The 20914-nt window shown below is 39.8% G+C and overlaps 2 protein-coding genes across 2 annotated transcripts; both read right to left on the bottom strand.

Moving 5' to 3' along the window:
* Positions 1–1761: 1761 nt before the first annotated feature.
* LOC139953698 (uncharacterized) lies at positions 1762–8395 on the bottom strand. Its single transcript, XM_071953215.1, has 4 exons — positions 8300–8395; positions 6846–7019; positions 4599–4835; positions 1762–4064 (listed from the first exon to the last, which is right to left on the bottom strand). The coding sequence occupies exons 2-4, from the start codon at positions 7016–7018 to the stop codon at positions 2384–2386; spliced, it is 2091 nt and encodes a 696-aa protein (XP_071809316.1). The 5' UTR covers position 7019; positions 8300–8395; the 3' UTR covers positions 1762–2383.
* A 2867-nt stretch (positions 8396–11262) lies between these two features.
* Positions 11263–19703, bottom strand: LOC139953883 (uncharacterized). The gene is made up of 4 exons (XM_071953475.1): positions 19435–19703; positions 13928–14046; positions 13460–13541; positions 11263–12752 (listed from the first exon to the last, which is right to left on the bottom strand). Exons 1-4 carry the CDS (start codon positions 19520–19522, stop codon positions 12649–12651), a joined length of 393 nt encoding a protein of 130 aa, XP_071809576.1. The 5' UTR covers positions 19523–19703; the 3' UTR covers positions 11263–12648.
* Between the last annotated feature and the right edge of the window lie 1211 nt (positions 19704–20914).

Here is a 20914-nt window from a genome sequence, read left to right as displayed (position 1 = left end):
AATTGAATTGTGTTTTCATTTTTGTAATAGTAAATAAATATTTCATTAACATTTCAGTTGGTGTATTGAATAAAGTATCAAATTAATTGAATTTTATTTAAGTAAATAATTAATTTGGTTTGGGTTGGTCTATTATTTAACCTAACCTAGATTTTGCGGAAAGCGCCACCATGTGACGATTATTTTATGACGAAATACTTGGGAGTTAGGGACCTGGTCGAAGGAGGGGGGGGGGGGGGGGGGGGGTGCCAGTGTATTTTTTTCTTTTTCTTTTTTCAAGGAAAACGTAATCAGATGACAGGCGGGGTTTCTTTTGTATGATGATATTTATTGTTATCCCATCATTTGTGTTCGTCAAAGCTGACCACCCGCCACACCTTCCGAGAGAAAAACAAGATTATAAGATGAAAAATGGGAGAGGAGGGGGCGGTGATGACATGGGGGTGGGGGGGGGGGCACTAGGGAGACAATTCAAAGAGCTGCTGATCAGGGAAGATTGCTTGAGAATTGTCTGCTTAGCAGAAATGAGCAGGATATCACTCACACATTGTACATGACATGGCACTGCCGTTTGCCTCAGAATAACCTAACTCTGGTAAGCACAGTTGTTGTGCGCTTTTTATACTTGTGCTCACAAACAACTCTGCGACATTGGGCAAATATTGCTACCAGCAAATAGACGTAATAAGATTTAACAAAGTTTCTTTTGCTTCCCCCCCAAAAAAAAAAAAAAAAAATGACCAACAATTTCATAAAAGGAGTGTAACAGATAAAAAAAAAAAACCATTGCTGATGTTACCTTTGATGTGTTCTGACCAGGGCCCAATTTCATAGAGCTGCTTAAGCAAAAATTTTTGCTTAAGCAAAAAATTCATTGCTTAGTAAAATCAGATTACCGGCCAAGACTCCACTCAATTGTAATGCTAAGTAAACAACAGCTTAATACTAGTCATAAGCAATGTATATGGCAGGAAATTTTGGCCAGTAACTTGTGTAAAAATAATAAGCGAGCTATTTTCGTGCTTAAGCAATTTTTTTTGCTTAAGCAGCTCTATGAAATTGGCCCTGGTTGGCTGCAAGGTACATTACAACAAGTTGCATCACTTTGTGGACCCTTTGCAATGTGCTATTGGTCAATGAGACAATGAAGTGTAGACTTAAAGGCAGTGGACACTATTGGTAATTACTCAAAATAATTTTTAGCATAAACCCTTTCTTGGTGACGAGTAATGGGGAGAGGTTGTTAGTATAAAACATTGTGAGAAACGACTCCTTCTGAAGTGCCATAGTTTTTGAGAAAGAAGTAATTTTCCACGAATTTGATTTCAAGACCTCAGGTTTAGAACTTGAGGTCTCGAAATCAACCATCTGAACGCACACAATTTCGTGTGACAAGGGTGTTTTTTACTTTCATTATTATCTCGCAACTTCGATGACCGATTGAGCTCAAATTTTCACAGGTTTGTTTTTTTATGCATATCTTGAGATACACCAACTGTGTAGACTAGTCTTTGACAATTACCAATAGTGTCCGCTGCCTTTAATGAGTGCTTTTGAGAAGCACTTATCAGAACTGCCAGAGGATTAAAATATTAAATAAAATTATCAACATGATCAATACCGAACAACATTGTTTACCATTTAAAATATCAAAACTTTATTCACAACATGTACATTACACTTATATACAAAAATGCTTAACTTGACAAAGAAATTTGCATACAAACAGTTATAATTATTTATTGGTCAAGTTCTACAGTGAAAATGAAATTTCCATAATGTACAATTCATCGTCTATGTGCTATAGGTCTGTAATTGGAAGTTCATAATTACTGCATAGGTGCTACTTTTCCTCGGTATTGTATACATGTAAGGAGCGTGCATGCAGTAATGAGGGGGGGGGGGCTCATAATTCCATGTTTAGTTCCCAACATCTGGGGAAAAATTCAGACAAAAAAGAAGTAAACTTTTACTCGGCAAGATATTTCTGTGCTTGGAATTTGTTGTGTATTTACAGCTTTATAAAAATGTATCTCTGCCAGGCTTGGAATTTCATCTTTTAGGGGGCAAGACCAATTGCATTTTGCAAAGGACAATTCCTTTGGAAATCCATTAAAAACTTTTGAAGGGGCACCAATGCCAAAACCTGGGCAACAGAGGCCATAGCCTACGTGTAACTCCAGGCCTGCTGCGCTCCTTTTTTCAGCAACATCAACTCATTTCATCTTTTAGAGGGCAAGGCCAATTTCCTTTTTACAAATAGGGCAACACCCTTGGAAAACCATGTAAATCTTTTTAAGGGGCACCAAGGCAACAACCAGGGCAACAGCGACCATGACCTCCGTATAATTCAAGGCCTGCCCTGCTCCCCTGTACAGCATCATCAACTCGATTCTTCATCTAAGATCTGCTGCATTGTCTGAAGATCGTCATGTGCCTCATCCATACAGTTCCGGAACCTCGACAGACAAAAGTGTCTCCCGCATCGTGCGCAACGAGTGTGAACCTTGCGCACCTCACGATGCAGAGACCAACAGAGGGCGCACTTCTGGCCGATCCTACTTCTTGCTTGGACGTACTTGTGGAGTTTTTGGTTATCGCCGTCCGATTCATCACCGCTTTTTTCTCCGCCAGCCTCATCGGAGGAAGTGTCGCGAGAGACGTCCGACTCTCTCATCTCACTGTCCGAGTCAGACGGCGACAACAAACCAACATCCCCTAGACTGACGAGGCCGTTGATTATTTGATCTTCCAAATCCTTCTTTAAAAGCTTTCCAGCTTCTACAGAGCACGCTGATACCAGACACAGCAAAGCTTCAGACGTGGAGAAGTAATGCACCAAGTTCAAATAGTGGTAAAAGAATGATTTGGCGAGGGGAGGATTGAAGGGTTTACCCCAACTTTGAGCGACAATGGCGTCATCTTTAACAGCTATAGCGTCTTTATTATAGATCACTTCTGGACAAGGGAGAAAAACTCTCTGCCAGTAACCAGGATCTGGAGTGCCCTCAACTGCAACATCCCCTGAAAATACGTCACTATGTTCAGAGCAACCAAGGTCAAAAGTTACATTACCATTTCCATCGTGCCAGTTCAGGCTTATAACGTTCAAGTCAGCCGACTGATTGCTGAGGCTTTTATCACAAGCTACAGGTCTCTCTTCAATGACTACTGGTATATTATTTGAAAGTTTGACAAGCTCCTTAGAATCTTCCTTGCTACTTTCTTGTCCATTTACCGACTCAAGCCCATTACTTGGTCTGGATGAATTTACCTGTAACATCACCTCAGATCTTTTAAGAACATCCAACTTAAGATCGGGAACAAGTTTTGAATCTGTCTGTGTGGGCGATTGTGTTTTCGTCTCGTCAGACGGTGATCGGACAACCTTCATATAATTTAAAATTTCAACCTGTTCAGTTGACACTTTTCTATCTATGACTTTCTCTGCAAACTGAACATTAAACTGTTGTTGAAATGTTTTAAGCACTGTCTTGATTTGATCAAAGAAATAGAGATAACAATCTGACTTCTCAGTGACTGTACCCGACTGCGAGTTAGGCTCTCTGATTTTCTCTGCCTCTTGTGAGTTTGAGTCTTGCATACGAGATGTCTTTTTAATGTTTGGTTGGTCAGCTACCGTGAGCAGCTGAACAATAGCAAAAAAGCGGCTGCGTTTCATGAGCGTCCTCGGCCAATGCTCGCCGACTCTCTCTTCTCGCCAGAACGAGCCGAAACCAACGTCTGGATTACGTCTCATGATTTGGACGATCGCGATGAAAATCCGCATCTCCTTTACAGTGACGTCCTCCCACGCTCCGTCGGCATCTGCGAAGGATGGATTGATGAGGACAACTTCCCAGGCATGGGTGTTGGTCAGATCGCAGATTTTGTTGAGGACATCGACTGTGAAGAAGAGGAGGAAGATCTGCAGAGGTTCGACGATGCCTTTCTTGATGTCGTTGGCAACAGTTGCCAAGTCGGCATGAGGAGACGATGGGTTGGGTTTTAGTCTGGTTGTTGGAGGTTCCTTTTCATCATTGCCCAAGACGTTAGATTGTTCCCTGTAAGATTTAAAGGAGAAGACAATGAAAATCAGAAATTTAAGATTAATGATAAGACTTCTGTTTTTATGCGCACAAATCCACCTTGCTGGGTGTTCAAGGCGCAGTTAAACACCCCCCCCCAAAAAAAAAAAACAACAAAAAAAAAAACAACAAAAAACAGGGAAAACAACCAAATTAGTCCTTGAAAAAAAATTACGAACGTCCTAAACTCTGATGCATGCGCAGATAATGCAAGATGTCATCATCATCAGTGTGCAGAATCATCCGTCGTCCAAAACGAAAGCTCGTTTTAAAACGATGATGGGAGCGCAGAACGCACAATGAGAACCAACAATGAAAACAAGCATCGAAAGGGGGCACTGGAGCCGCGGTACGTGGGCCCAACGAGACATGACCAAGATTACAGATAGCTCAGTTGGTAGAGTGCACCTCATGTACAATGTTCCCTCATCTAAATTCCGCTTTCAATAAAAACAAAATTGTGTATGTTTTGTGAATCCTCTCTGAAGTTAAGAAAATTATCAAACCCACCGTAACCTCTTCCGATTGTTCTTCGGCGTGGATTTCACCTCCTCGTCATTTGTGCCGCTTTGTTTTCCTCCTTTCCTGACGCGGCGCTTTCCTTGTGGATTAACTTCAACCTCAGTCCCAGAAGTACTGAGGTGCCTTGAGGACGGCTCCGACCACCATGTTGGGGTGACTGACGAGGGACTGCTGACATTTCCAACGAAGACTTCAGAAGGAATAGGACTCTCTTGCCCTACCTCCCTGATTGAAAAATGAAAACAACGGAAAATGATATTTAAAGCCATTATACACTTTGGGAACAGAAAACAAAATAAAAGTTCACAGATTTACAAATAACTTACAGGGTTTACAGAAGGTAATGTAAAAGACTTCTCTTGAAATATTATTCCATGAAATGCTTTACCCTTTGAGAAAACATTAAAACAATTATCAGTTCTCGACATCGAGAGTTACGGATTACAGTAAACACACAAGGGTGGGTTTTCCCGTTATTTTCTCCCGACTCTGATGACCGATTGAGCCTAAAATTTCACAGGTTTGTTATTTTATATGAAAGTTGTGATACACTTAGTGTGGGCCTATGGACAATAATGTTTACCGAAAGTGTCCAAAGGCTTTAATGCAGAGGTATCCCAGGCCTGTATTATTATTTTTTTTTATGCAAGTCGCCAGACACACAAGGCCTGAAGGCCACTTCAAGGTGTGGGCTACAATTTGTTTGCTTCGTTTTTGAAAGGGCAAGGGCACCAAGGCATTTTCTCCTTGGTACATGTTAAGGGCACCCTACGGAAGTTGAACATTTCTACTCTCATTTCAAGGTCACCACGGTAATGACCAGGGGGCATGGAGGCAATCACCTTTGTTGCCTCTAAAGGTACATACGAGGCCTTGTATCCATCAATTGTAAGGGAACAGACACCAAAGTTAAAGGCACATGTACACCTTTGGTAATTGCCAAAGACCAGTGTTCTCACTTGGTGTCTCCTAACAGATGCATGAAATAACAAATCTGTAAAAAATGTTGGCTCATTTGGTCATCGAAGTTGCAAGAAAATAATAAAAAAAAAAAAAAAAAAACCACTAAGTTACTTCAGAGGGAGTTGTTTCTCTCAATGCTTTATAGGCATGAACAGCTCTCTGTTGCTTATTACCAAGTATGTTTTTCTGCTAATATTATTTGTTTTGAGTCGCTTCCAAAAGTGGATTTAAGAAAGAAAAAAAATAACAAAAAACTCCTCCTACTGACACTTGGTATTTTAATTGGACAGTTGGTCACGTCATCATCAGTTGAAGCTCCTATCAATAACCGATTTGCGAGTTAGATTTGAATAATGTTTAGTACAATGTCTTTTACTTAGTCACAGCTTACATATCATTGGTTCGGGGCAAGCCTTTGTATACAACCTCCAGATGAGCAGACCATGGTACCATTGTGCCATACACATCCATTCAGAATTGTGAATGGGTGTTCATCGTCTCTTACGTAACTACAAAAAAGCATGCCCAAATCATGTGACATAGCAATTTAAGTGGTAACTTGTGATCAAGCATGTCATTGTACATGTTGTACCAGACAATATTCAAATCTAACACGCCTTGTCACTCCTGGAGTGACAGGTCTTTTTCCTCAGCTGCGCCATGCATCTGGAACTCTCTACCACTTAATCTTAGATCTTGTCTCTGTACCACAACATTCAAATCTCTTCTCAAAACTTTTTATGTCACAGGTTTTCAAGGACTAATTTTGTTGTGTTCGATTTTTCTTTAGTTTTGTGTTTGTTTAACTGCGTCTTGAACACCCAGCAGGGTGGATATGTGCGCATTACAAGTTTGATTATTATTTGGCTGATTTGGTCTGCGCAAAACCCTTAACATCTCCTGGCAAGACAAGGTGCAAAATGAAGAGGTGTGGAGGAGAGCGTCAGCTGGTGGTAACCCACCAGAGTTGATCACTTCACGCATCCACAAGATCCAACTTTCCTGGTTTGGCCACATAGTGAGAATGAAAAACAACAGACTCCCAACAACATCCTACTTGAAACAGTCACTGAAAAAGACGGGGTAGGCCTTGGAAGAGGTGGGAAAATGTCATCATCATGAACAGCACCTTCTACCTGGAACATCGAAGATTGCAAGATGGGCAAGAGTGGAGAAAGAAAAATCGTGGAGACAACGTCCTGCGCCCTGTGCAAGATACGGTGCAAGATTGATTGATTGATTGATTGATCTGTCCTTGCATGAAACACTCACCATTGTATGTTGACATCGCTGTCCGACTCCCACCACGGTGACTCCTCAGTTGATGAGCCTCGATGGTAACGTTCTGAATCTGACCACCACGAGAGAGCTGTGAAGGAGGTTAGACTGCCCTCAACGTCTGACGGTGCGTGATCTGATGCCATGCTACATGACATACTCCTCATTCTGAAAACAAAGTACACTCATTTATAATAAATGGGCCCACTTAAGTTTATACTTTGGTCTGAAAACAGGTTTGACTTTGGTTTTCAGAGGGACGTCAACTGATTTCAAAGTATATAGTTCGCTGGTGTTGTCCCCTAGCCAAACTCATCAGTCATGCACTGGCGGGTGCTGTATCTTTTTCTTCTTTTTTTACTTTGCGCACTGCACACGAAACTGGAAGATAAATTCATTATAACACGAGCGCTCGTAGAATACGAACAAATATAGCGCGTCTGCGTCCCATATCCAACTTGTCCTTCAGCCTCATTATGCATGTGGTATGGGACGCAGAAGCACTACACTAGGCCTACAGAGGGGTACAGTATACTGTTTATATAACATCCATGTATATTTCCATATTTCACTTGCTTAGGGTGATAACTTATACTTTGTATAATATAACATCAGGGGTCGAAATTAAGTGTATTTCCATGGTAGTCAGCAGGGCTAGTGACCAATAATTTTTAGTAGCCCTGATTAGAATTTGGTAGCCCGAAAGACACATTATGTCTCGCGTCACGGCTCAAACTTTACAATACACCAATAACATAGTTCTTTATTGTTTGTGATGATGATTTTTGCATTATTTTTCCACTAGCCCATCGGGCTATCAAACTGGAAAAATGAGTAGCCCGGCTGTAAATCTGGTAGTCCCGGGCTAGCGGGCTAGTGGCAATTTCGACCCCTGTAACATTGATAATGATGTGAATGGTATGCATGAGTAATTCTGCGTAATTCCTGCACTGCAGTGTCTGGCAGCACAGCATTAGCAGTCAGTGAGTAATGAGTCCGACCAGGGCCCAATTTCATAGAGCTGCTTAAGCAGAAAATTTTGCTTAAGCAAAAAAATCCTTGCTTAGTAAAATCAGATTACCGGCTCCACTCAATTGTTATGCTAAGTGAACATCAGCTAAAATACCAGTCACAAGCAATGTATATGGCATGAAATTTGGGACAGTAACATGTGTAAAATAAGCGAGCTAGTTTCGTGCTTAAGCAATTTTTTTTGCTTAAAAGTTAAGCAACTCTATGAAATTGGCCCCAGTGCTGCAGTGATCTGGTGATCCCATTCATCCCATGTGCGCTGAACATCACACACTCACTGTCACTGACTGTGACACTGCATATGATTAAACTGTTGTATTCCCATTTTCATTCTTTCCAAAATGATAATAAACGTCAGCAATATCTGAAGAGTTGATTGCAAGTTAAAACTGAATCCATATTCTTTAAATACTCACCAAAATCAGTAACAAATTCGGCGCCAACAACACAGAACACACGAAGACTGCCAACACACTTTGGAAAAAGAAAACAACTTGCGCGCACATGCGAGACTGAACAGCGCCCTCAATCGTCTCAATTGAGATAGTTCGTTTAACTTCACGGGGGCGGGGGCGGGGGTAGTCTGACGTCAGGCTGGTGGGGGGGGGGGTTGGTAGTAGAGCCATGTTCTAGTTCTAGTGTACTTTTTGGGAAAATATTCAACAATATGAATTCTCGATATCGAGATTTACTGATTTTTTTTTTTAAACACATGTCATGACATAGTCTTGGCCCAAGACGATGGTGCTTGATTCTGGATAGTATACTACGCGCGGTTGAATCGCCAAAGCACGCCTGCCACGGTATGATTTAGTTACGTGGACGGCTCGAAATCTAGACAACACTCTGGTAGCTTGCAGAGTGTAGTCTAGATTTCGAGCCGTCCACGTAACTAAATCATACCGTGGCGGGCGCGCTTTGGCGATTCAACCGCGCGTAGTACACTATCCAGAATCAAGCACCATCGTCTTGGGCCAAGACTAGTCATGACACGGCGAAACGTGCGGAAACAAGGGTGGGTTTTCCCGTTATTTTCTCCCGACTCCGATGACTGACTGAGCCTAAATGTTCACGGTTTGTTTATTATTTTTATATAAGTGTGATACACGAAGTGTTGGCCCGTTTTTGACAATACTGTTTACCGAAAGTGTCTTTAAAAAGTGTCCTCAGGAGTCGAGTCGGACCGTGTTCTGTCTGCTGGACATGTGTGGCCCCATGGGGGAAGGGCTGGAGGAGGATGAATAAAAAAGGGCGCTATCAGAAGAAATTTGTGCACGAGGGGTCATGAATATTCTGCCCCGGCTCAGTATCATTGAGGCCAATTACTTCTTCAAACGAGAATATTATTGTTACCTGCAACTGTACTTTAAATAATATCGTACATTTAGTTTTAACCCCAATAATGGACGCGCATAAAACCCCGGGGAAAACAAAATATAGTATTGTTTCTTTCAGTGGGTTTAGTTTTCTTATTGGAAATTGAAAATCAAAGTTGATGACACTTTGACAAAAAAAATGTGTGAGTCTTGAAACAAACTTCATTCAATTTAAGACATTGTCGACCCCGCGCAGTGCTCACTCGGGTGAATCGAACGATCACACTCGCCCTCTCGTGGTGACGGCATGCACCTCAGGTCACCCCCATATATGACCCACTCCATCCACAAGCAGGGGACTGGGGGCTGACTCGGGTGAGCCCCGTCAAAGCTATTTGAACGTACTGGGGCATGCCGGGGTCGACCCAGGGAAGCTAAACGAACGCACCCATAGTAATGCCATGATGCTATCCTCCTTCCTAAGTTGGACCATTATCACATGTCTAAGCAGGCTTGTAGGTGGTAGCCTTGTCCCCAAGGCTCTTCTTGCAAGCACTGGTGTCGCATGCAATTATGTCCTCTATGCAATACTACCCGGAGGACAATGTCCGCCGGACACATTTGAATATGCAGTTGTGTCCGCCCCGTGCAAAACCGTCCTTGCAGTAAATTAAACGCCCTTGGTCGACGGAATACGTTCGCCATTTTTTACAAGCTAAGTGCATGTCATGAATGACATGGGAAATGTTCGGCCGTTGGGTATTCGCTTCATAAAGTACGTGAATATTCATGCTTTATATTATTATAGGTTCAGTTCAAACACGCTCGCTAACGCGCGCACATACATGTACAGTCATGTACATGTCCGCCGGACGGTTTTTGCATAACCCCGGACACGATTGCATATGCAAAAATGTCCGAAGCGGACAATATTTCATGGCGGGCGCGCACAATGGCGGACACAATTGCATCTCACTCCGGCCCGCTCTAAATTCACCAGGTAGCGTTGACGCCGACGAACTGCATACATGTAATGGGATGGGACGTAATTATTGGGTATTGATCGGTACTTGATACTGTTGGGTCGAAGCATGGTTTTTCGAGGTTTTTTTCAACCTCGTGAAATGAAACTGAAAACGAAAGTCTGTTTCGGCGTCGTTGTACGAGGTTAAAACATCTTGAAAAACCATGATTCGACCCCACGGTATCAAGTACTGTTTCACGTGCCAGTACATGTATGCAGTTCGTCATCCAACGCTACGTGGTGAGTGGTGTTTGAAGCTTTGCATGGTGTGGATATAATGAGAGTAAATTAACAATAAACTTGCGGCTTACAACCTAGCCCTGGCGGCCTTACACTTTCGTATTGTACTACAGTGACGTCCTGGACATCATGGTACATTTCTGGGGCGAAATTTTTCCGCCCCAGAAACGGGCCTTAATAGTTAGGACTCTGTATCTGTGTACAGAGGAAGAATCCTATATAGGGCTAGGGTACAACCATGAGTGAAATCTCCTTTTAGTGAGTGTTGGCTCTGAGAAAGAGCCGGTTTGGTCTCGACGTTTCGAGCACTACTCCGCTCGTGTTCAGGAGAAAAAACCCGGACACGTCTGCTACAAACGGGGTGAATGGACCGATCCGGCCTGTCAATCAAACTGTGCGCGTTCACCCATTTAACCAATCACAGCAATGATTGTGATCGGACAAACTCGGTCATGCGTGCGCGTATTATTTGGCACGCGCGGCAGAATTGCAGATCGTGCAGAATGTCATTGGGAGTGCTCGTACACGTGTCTTGCTCACGTGCGCGGTGGGCGGAGCTTAGTGGAAAGCCGGAACGGTCCATTCAGAGGTTGGGTGCTTGCGATAAAGAGCCTTTGACAAGGCTAGCAGGCTGTGATTGGGTGGTGGGGGGGGGGGGGGGGGGTGGGGGTGTACAATCAACACGGGTCAGGAATGCTCGCATCATATAGGTACGTCAATTATTATTGTCAATGAATCATAATAAAACATTATAAAACTTATTTGATTGACTAATTATTTAAAACTTTTCACCTAATTAAACATGAACTTTAAATAATCAAATTAGCAATGACAAGACCATGTAAACAATATTATACTCATGATAATACAGAAATTAATTAACATAAATAATAGGCTTATAAGCTTACTGGCGTTGCCAAATCCCACAAAAACTGGGTCCCTCGCCCGAGCTTATGGGTAGTAAACTAGCCTTCTTTAAAGGGAAGGTACACTATTGGTAATTGTCAAAGACCAGTGTTCTCACTCGGTGTATCCCATCATAAGCGTAAAATAACAAGCCTGTGTAAATTGGGGCTCAATCGGTCATCGAAGTTTGGAGAAAATGATGAAAGAAAAAACACCCTCGTTGGACGAATTTGTTTGCTTTCAGATAGGTATATTATTATTTTAGTGAGAATTTACCTCTTTCTCAAAATTTATGCTACTTATAGAGGGAGCTGTTTCTCACAATGTTTATACTATCAACAGCTCACCAATGCTAGTTTCATACCAAGTCAGTTTTTAAGTTAATATTATTTGTTTTGAGTTACCAAACGTGTACCTTCCCTGTAATACTATAATTAGTGCCGTATGTACGCAAAGTCTCAAGAAGTTCTGTTCGTCTATGATGTAACTATCGTTATAATACATAACTATTATAACAAATAATTCTTATGTAATAATTGTAAGAGCTTAAAAATAATAGGCTTTTACCGCAACAGGCTTTCATTGTAAAGCAAGAAGCCGCGTTTACTATGATCTGGTATGATCGAATGACGTCATGCACCGATGGTGACGTATGTATATTGCTGGTGACCATGATCAGCTCCAAAGCTCCGATCTGAAGTTTTGTTAAAAAGTCTGGTTCCCAACTTTAACCCCAAAGTAAAAAGTGTACAGGGCTCTTTTTCAGAAATCCCACTGGTCTATAACATTTTATTTTATTTTACTAATAACATTTAAGTGTCCCGTCATTTTTCTTGTCGCTGGTAAAAGCAGCGTCTGACGTAATAACGTCTATAGTCGGCTAGATGACTATGGGTGCAGACAATCAGTGAACGAGAAAAAAGTGAGCGAGAAATAGCGTGACTTGCGAACTTCAATCGATGAAGATGTGACGCCATTTTGAAGTCGTCGTTGTGGCTGCTCACATAATTATTTTGTAAATTTTTATAGCCTAATATTTTTTTTTAAATCTGCTGCAGTGACTCTGTAAGTATGTCTCTAAGAGCAACTTCCTTCCGACAGGTAACACACCACGGCCATTGTTGGTATATAATGGTGCAAGAAACAAAAGTTCATGTTTAAATATCTCGGTCGTAACAATCGGTCACAGTGGTAGAGGCGCCCTCAAGAGGCGGTGCCACCAGCAAAAATGTTAGTCGAAATGCTGAAGTTATAATACGCTGGTCAAGCAATTAAGGTTTTATGCTTTGTCATCCCGAAGTACAGCATGGCGAAAACTGAGAATGTCTCTGATTTTATTCATGGTCCTGGTCCAGAGTGGTTGAAAAAATCTCCGTATGCTATCTGTAGATACAAATCAATAAATTACATTTTTAAAAGCCACAAAGTGTGCCCATGGATGGGGAAGACCTTGTTACACGAGGCAATTTTCAGGCAACTTTGTGAGGCAACCAACAGTACAATAATACTATATGATCACTTAGGTAGCACACGAGTAGTTATTAAAACTACACTTTATTATTAAGACCCCGAATGTGAACATTCGAAATGTGAATGGTTTCCCTTCTTTGAGTTTTTCATGAACTGGTTGCCTGAAAATGCCATGTGAATGGCGCCACTGATATCAGTTATTTCAGTGAGTAATTTCAGAGGAGCCGTTTCTCACATTGTGTATACTATCAACAGCTCTCCATTGATCGTTAACAAGTAAGTCTTTATGCTAACAATAAATATTATTGCTCCATTGCTCATTATCAAGTAAGTTTTTTTGTGCTAACTAGTATTTTCAGTGTTTACCAATAGTGCACATGCAGTACCTTTAAGGCGTTTGCCAACCAAAAGTCTCATTTCGCCTGCTTGGATGTAAATTTGCATCTTTCATTGAAAGATCTATTGCATTACTTGTAGTGCTTACACACAAATCAATGACCGAACGTCGGTACAGCAAGATCTGTGCCTTGACCTCGTGGGTCACGTGGCACGATGCGTCATCATGTGCTTATTGTTTTGAAAAAGCAGCAATAGTTACAGATCATAACAAATTATTATACCTTGGCCAGTTTCAATGTTGCTTGTTGCTTCTTGTCTTGTTTTGGCTTGATGTGATGACATCTTCTCATGTAATGTATCCAGCTGGTGAAAAATAATAAACAGATAAACTTTTATCGGTAAAAAAAAACAAAACAAAAAACGGGTGTCTACGAAATCGACAATCGTCGTAGGCCTATCTTGGAATAGGGACACTGTGTAAGTGCGCCGGGGTAACCGTGGGGTAAAAAAACAAAAATAACCCGGGCCTCCCCGGGGCAGCTGTACTCCACGGGGATTAGAGTTACAGTGTGAAAATGGCTATAATTATTATTATGTTTGAAGAGGGAATAAAAGCGAAAATTTAAGCACAGCTGGTAAATAGTTAATCCATGTAAACCAAAATGAAGATTGTTTCTTGCTAAGTAGACTGCCTTGCTATGAAAAAAAAAATGCAAATTGATGATGGTTATAAACTCGGTGAGATTTACCGAGAATGGACGAGCCAACCTCTTCACGGGTAACACGACGACATTCCCGCCCGAATTCCCTCGTCCACAACGTAGAAGGCATACATACGTTATATTACCATCGTCTCCACAATCACATTCTGAGGAGACAAGTGAACAAAATAAGAAGATTTGTGTCAGAATAAAAATATAAAATGCAACTTAAAGGCACTGTACACGTTTGGTAATTTCCAAAGACCAGTGTTCTCACTTGGCGTATCCCATCATGCGCATAACATAACAAGCCTGTGGAAATTAATTGGTCTCAATCGGTCATCGAAGTTGCGAGAAAATGATGAAAGAAAAACACCCTTGTTGGACGAATTTGTGTGCTTTCAGATAGGAATACAAGACTTTAGAAGTCTTTTACTATTTTAGTGAGAAATTACCTCTCTCTAAAAAACTATGTTACTTCAGAGGGAGTTGTTTCCCACAATGTTTTATACTATCAACAGCTCTCTATATGCTCGTTACCAAGTCAGTTTTTAAGTTGTTTTGAGTACTGTAATTACCAAACGTGTAACCTTCCCTAAAGTATGACGAGATGGAAATAACATTTATATTATTAGTATGGAAACATTCATTGGAAGTTTTGATGTCATGTTAACAAAATAACATTTTAATGTCAAGAAAATGTTTACAGAGCATCTTCTTTAATTAACTTCCTTGCTCAGACTGTCGAATATAAATATCTAAACTCTTCTTTTTTTTTTTTTTTTTTTAGTCGAACACGTACTGGTGTAACTTAACATGTAATGTTTGACATTAACACATGGTACTTACTTAATAGTATTCATAAATACCTCAGACAGTTTTGCTATTCCTATTGGTGGAGAGCGCGTCACGTGGGTGTGTATAAACCTTTGTTTATGACCGGTAAAAAGTGTTAATTCATGGGCGTGACACGCGACCTTGCACCTGTTCTTTTAAGACAGTTTCTTCATTCCTATTGGTCGAGAGCAACGGCTGAAACAGCTGGCCACATCACGCGATACGCGCGACGCGCACAGCATTCCCTTATAAGGAGTTGTTTACTCGAGGGCGGCGGAGGGCTTTACTATTTCATAGCTGGAGGGGTGTTGTGTTGAAATAAATCATTTAACAATAATGTTTGCATTTGTTTTACTTTTTGACCAAAAAGTGATGATTTTTGACCGAAAAGGTATTTATGAATGGGAATCAAAGTGTGTTGAATCGGTTTTCAACTAGTGGTTTAAACCCGCCGAGGCCTGGTTCTTGATAATTTATCTCGACTGCGTCTCGGTAAAATTATCAAAAACCAGGGGTGGATTTCACAAAGGTAGTCCTAACTTAGGACTAGTCCTAGGCAATGCTAAGAGATAGGACCAGTCCTAAGTTAGGATGAGTGTCCTAACTTAGGACCAGTCCTATATCTCTTATAGCATTGCATAGGACTAGTCATAAGTTAGGACTACCTTAAATTGTGAAATCCACCCCAGGCCTCGGATTAAACCACTTGTTGAAAACCTCTTCACCACACATTGATTCCCTTAATAATACTAAGAGTGTAGCACTGGCTTTTAGAGCGTATAATAGTTCGTCACCCTGTGACGCCCATGCAAGCCGCTTCAACATTCGGTTTTTTTCTTGCAAGATGTAGGACTACGTTTGAATTATGAAATCTACTCCTTTTACATAAAGCCATGTTATGCATGGTTTAAGTTGCTGTGGCGCAATACACTGCCAACCAATCCAGTGTGGTCGATTTTACAAAGAACTTATTAAAAGACTATAGTCCTAAATTAATATGAGATTATCACAACTTGAGGCCAGTCCTAAGTTTATGACGCTTTACTCGTCTTAAAACTCGAAATAAGACTAGTTGTAACTCTTTCTGAAATCCACCCCTGGCAGAAAACATTGTAAGGAACATAGCAATGGGTCTACCGCTGTCGCCCCTGACCTGTCGCACGGTTAACCAAGTTAACATGCACTCTAAAAACTAAAGAGTTGAATCCAACACTTGCATGGGTTTGGTGAGTGACTACTCTTTGAAAGTGTTTGATCCAGCGTTCTTTTTGTTAAATCTAGCATTTTAAATGTTTGATCCAACGCAAAAAGGGTTGATTCAACAATTTATGTTATAGAAGAGTTTACATAAACACCATGTAATAACTATCTCTAACTGAGTTGGTGTGGTTCTGAAAAGAACCGTTGGATTAACTCGACGTTTCGATCAGTATGCTCTGATCGTCATTCTCCAGAAGACGATCAGAGCATACTGATCGAAACATCGAGTTAATCCAACGGTTCTTTCAGAACCACACCAACTCAGTTAGAGATAGTTATTACATGGTGTTACCGCAAACTCTTCTATATCTTATTTCCACTATGCAAAGTTTCAAATCCTACTTAACAATTTATGTGTTATTTCAACATTTAAAAAAAAAAAAATCATTTGAATTGTTGTATCAGCTTTTTAAACGTTAAACTGGCACTTAAATTGTTGACTGAATACTTTAAAATGCTGGATTTAACATATAAAATGCTGGATTCAACACTTTCAAAGTGTTGTCATCCTCACCGTTAACTCATGCAAGTGTTGGATTCAATCTTTAGTTTTTAGAGTGTGGCCATTCGACTTTATTAACAGTTTGTCTTGATGATATGGATTTAGTAAGACGGAAGACTGTTTAAAAGTTCTTCTAATGAGTTTAGTTATTAAAGCAAATGCAAATAAAATGCATTGAGCGTGGTTAGTCAACCTCGGAGGAGGTTTAAAACACTATGTTTTCATTGCATTAAATTTAATTGAATGTGGTATTTTCACAGACTATGTTTGACAGACCAAGTCTCATTAGATTTCATAAAATTGGTTGTTGTGGGTAATGTTTATTTACAGGCAAATTAATAATAAAGAAAAACACAATTAGAGTCATTATGTTTAAGTGTCTACTTGATGAGAGAGAAAAACAAACAAACTTTGCGGTATTTTTTCACCGATTATAATATACGACATAACAATAGTTGTTGAAACCTACGAATGTTCTGCCTTTAAATGCATGTTCATGGATCGGTTGCTGTCCGAGTAATGCTTATTAATTTAAAGGCAATAAATAATAAAGCAAGATAAGGCAGTGAACACACTAAATATTTAGTGTTAGCATTAACAAGTTACTTGGTATAACAAGAAACTGAGAGCTGTTGATAGAACACATGGTAAGAAACGGCTCCATCTGAAGTAACGTAGTTTTCGAGAAATAAGTAATTTTCCACGAATTTGATTTCGAAACCTCAGAATTAGATCTTAAGGTTTTGAAATCAAGCATACTATTAAGGTCCAGCGTCTTTTTAAAAATGTATGTTCATAGATTGGTTGCTGTCAAAGTAATGCTTATTGAAAGGCAGTTAATAATAAAGCAATACGCAGTTAAAGTCACATATAAAAGTTTCAGCTGAAGTCTATTTGCTGGGAAAAGAGCAAACATAACTATTGCGGTATTTTCACAGATTAAGTATGGCAGATGATAATTGAGTTGCAAGAACAGACGAGCGTCTACCCTTAAATGTATGTCAAGACAAATCGTTGCTCTCACCGTAATGCTTATTTGTAGGTCATTAATATAGAAAGGTTTGCGGTAACACCATGTAATGACTATCGCTAATGAGTTTGGGTGGTTCTGAAAAGAACCTTTGGTTTCAACTTGACGTTTCGATCAGTATGCTCTGATCGTCTTCTGCTTTCTCCCGAAGACGATCAGAGCATACTGATCGAAACGTCGAGTTGAAACCAAAGGTTCTTTTCAGAACCACCCCAACTCATAAGAGATGGTCATTACATCATGGTGTTACCGCAAACTTTTCTATATCGTATTTCCACCATGCAAAGTTTCAAATCCTACACGTCATTAATAATAACAACGAAAAAAACAATTCAAGTCAAACGTACACGTTTCAGTGTCGATACTTGCTGAGGAAAGAGTAACAAACTGTTGCGTTAATTTTTCTCACATTAAAACAATTGTTTGACATTTTACGTCATGCCCTTAAATATTATGTTCATTTTCTTTATTACTATATACTCTTTAAAATGTAAAAGAGTGAAAAACACCACTCTTTACATTTCGAGCTGTCCCTCATAATATGGCTCTTTAAATAGAGTGGTTGTTATTTCAGTCTTTTAGAGGGGTTTCACTCCACGAAAGAGTGAAAATCACTCAAAAAGATGCAAACAATAATCTAAAGAGTCGAAGACCACTCGAAAAAAGAGTTGTCCTTCATACGGCTCATCAAAGAGTGCCTTTTTACTATTTTACATTAAAGGTACTATTGGTAATTACTCAAAATAATTATCATCATAAAACCTTTCTTGGTTACGAGTAATGGGGAGAGGTTGATAGTATACAACATTGTGAGAAACAGCTCCCTCTGAAGTGACGTAGTTTTCGAGAGAGAAGTAATTTTCTACGAATTTGATTTCGAGACCTCAAGTTCTATCGAGACCTCAAGTTTAGAACTTGAGGTCTCGAAATCAAGCATCAGAAAGCACACAACTTCGTGTGACAAGGGTGTTTTTTCTTTCATTATTATCTCGCAACTTCTATAACCGATTGAGCGCAAATTTTCACAGGTTTGTTATTTTATGCATATGTTGAGATACACCAAGTGAGAAGACTGGTCTTTGACATTTACCAATAGTGTCCACTGTCTTTAAATTATATAAAGTGACATGTAAAAGCTACGGCTTGTTACCAAGCTTATGATTGCAAAAAGAACGACAAACATTGCCACACTATTCGAAAACTCATGTCAAATCCACCCACGTTGTTTGTTTCTTGAGGGCGAACCCCCTTGTTAGTGTGGGTTCGCAACCCCACTCCTTTGGGTGTTCTTCCCACACCTAAAACTAGGTCGTGTTTGTCCTTGGTAATTATATTTTTGTTTAATGCGGCCACTTTTTTTGAGACAGTAATAAACAAGAGTGTTGGCCATCGAAACAGCCGGGTGGTAAGATGGTCTCAAACAGTATGCTTGTTTTAAATTTAAACTGCTGTTGCTAAAACTTTAAAAATGTTATGCGAAGATAATTTCACGGTTTGTGAGGGATTTTGTAAGTTTGGTAATTATTGGAACACACTCATGTAATGTTTCAATGTACTAGTTTTCAATATAAAACAACCATAAAACAACCGTCGAAAGCTTCACTTCAAAAGGTGGTAGCATTTTTAGATAATAACCGAATACTACAATACTTGTACTGTAGTTGTTTGCTTATTTTTCAGATTCACGAATGTGGACATACATGTCAAACATAACTAAACTGACGTGATTTACTCTTCAAAAAACCTTCGTTGTAGAATGCCGTCAAAACAATCGTTTTTGAAACTGTTTTCACGCAACACCAATTTTCGATCGTCGACCGTGCAGGAAACAACACACAAACAGAAATACATCCTCGCTTTAAAACAAATATAATAAACATTAAAAGATCGTTTCCCTGCTATTAAAAAAAAAAGCAAAAGCCTTACCTCTTCTCCGCTGACACTGTGATAATTTGACGAACGTCATCGCAATCAGAAAACCCGTCATTAGAAGTGTTAACTTGGTGGCTGCCATTTTGTCTTTTGTCAGTTCGGGGCGTGAACCAGGAGATGACGGAAAAAAGACCGTCCAAAGTCTTCAGTGTATAGCTGTTGAACACTCCTAAGAAGACAATAATGCCACTGCGCCAGTTGCCTTAGTTAAAGGCCTTGGGAAAAGAAAACCACCGTTCACACACTATAGAAGCAACACCGGGACAAACTTGTTTCAATTTTTTAGCAACCGTCAACCTTCTCTCGCCGTCAGAAAACTCCTTATGTATACTTTGAGATATTGTGCGTGGGATCTGCGATATATACTTCTTGTTTTCACAGGAAATTTATTGTAAGTAAGAACCCTATCTCATGGGTAAACCATGTTATTATTCTTTCTTCATATTGACTCGGCAGTCGTTTTCATCTGCTAATTCAAACAAAAGAGAGTTTTTTTTTTCGAGCCAGACAAAAAAATGGACTTGACGTTACCAACAACAGGGGGAAACTCTTTCAAAAGCATAACTAAATGAGAAACGAACAAAATGCATAAGAAAACAATGGTTTTGCAGACTTTTTGTTAAGAGCGACAGTTTGTTGTAAGTGGTCAGTCTTTGTCAGGCAGGACGAGAAAAACAAAAATAACCCATAGAAATTGGAATTGGGATGTGAATGGTGTTTTTATTTTCTTCCATATTTTAACCACTGTTAAGCCGAATCAATTATTAATAATTGGTGTACCAATTTATTCATATGAACGGTGGTTTGGAATGGTGGTTTGTATTATGCAGCATTATATTTAGACCGGATGGTGCTACCATTTAACACTTTAAATTACAATAATGTGTTTATTTTACTTCTATAAATGTCTCTAAACAACCCATGATTTCCTTTTTTTGTTATTACCGTAATCAAAATTTTGATAATAATCGGTTAATGTTTAAAAAAAAACTTACTGCAATCTTTCTTGCAACGAAACATAGGTTTTACCCTTCACAAATATTAGTTGGCACTATTGGCTATTATTTGTCCCGAGTTCTGTTTAAAGGCAGTGGACTTGGTAATTACTCAAAATATTAACTATTAGCATAAAACTTATAGAGCTCTATAAAACTTAGCGAAGTTGATAACATTATGAGAAACGGCTCCATCTGGAGTGACGTAGTTTTCGAGAAAGAAGTCATTTTCCACGAATTTGATTTCGAGACCTCGGAATTAAATTTTGAGGTCACAGCCATTTGACACAGAGCCGTTTCTTTCGCCAATGTATTTGAATCAAGATGAGCTTTAACATTGGTAATGTTCGCATACTGCTGCTTCTGGTACAAGTATTGCACCTTATCTTATTTCAAAGACAGTAAGCATATTCTGCTTACTGTCTTTGCTTGCTGTCTTTGAACGAACATAAGGTATTGGTAATGTTGGCAAAACTTCT

Source organism: Asterias amurensis, chromosome 22 (genome assembly GCF_032118995.1).
Source record: "Asterias amurensis chromosome 22, ASM3211899v1".
NCBI classification, from domain to species: domain Eukaryota; kingdom Metazoa; phylum Echinodermata; class Asteroidea; order Forcipulatida; family Asteriidae; genus Asterias; species Asterias amurensis.
The sequence above is the reverse complement of the archived record's forward strand: the minus strand, read 5'-3'. Positions and strand labels throughout refer to the sequence as shown.

What these genes read in the sequence shown, in the direction of transcription:
- LOC139953698 (XM_071953215.1), bottom strand. Translation starts at nt 7,018, where the DNA reads ATGAGGAGTATGTCATGTAGCATGGCATCAGATCACGCACCGTCAGAC. An exon ending in AGCGATGTCAACATACAATG is followed by an intron (nt 4,836 to 6,845) that starts GTGAGTGTTTCA and finishes TTTTTCAATCAG; the next exon opens with GGAGGTAGGGCAAGAGAGTC. An exon ending in AACAATCGGAAGAGGTTACG is followed by an intron (nt 4,065 to 4,598) that starts GTGGGTTTGATA and finishes TAAATCTTACAG; the next exon opens with GGAACAATCTAACGTCTTGG.
- LOC139953883 (XM_071953475.1), bottom strand. Translation starts at nt 19,522, where the DNA reads ATGGCAGCCACCAAGTTAACACTTCTAATGACGGGTTTTCTGATTGCG. An exon ending in ACAGTGTCAGCGGAGAAGAG is followed by an intron (nt 14,047 to 19,434) that starts GTAAGGCTTTTG and finishes TTGTCTCCTCAG; the next exon opens with AATGTGATTGTGGAGACGAT. An exon ending in CAACATTGAAACTGGCCAAG is followed by an intron (nt 12,753 to 13,459) that starts GTATAATAATTT and finishes TTGTATCTACAG; the next exon opens with ATAGCATACGGAGATTTTTT.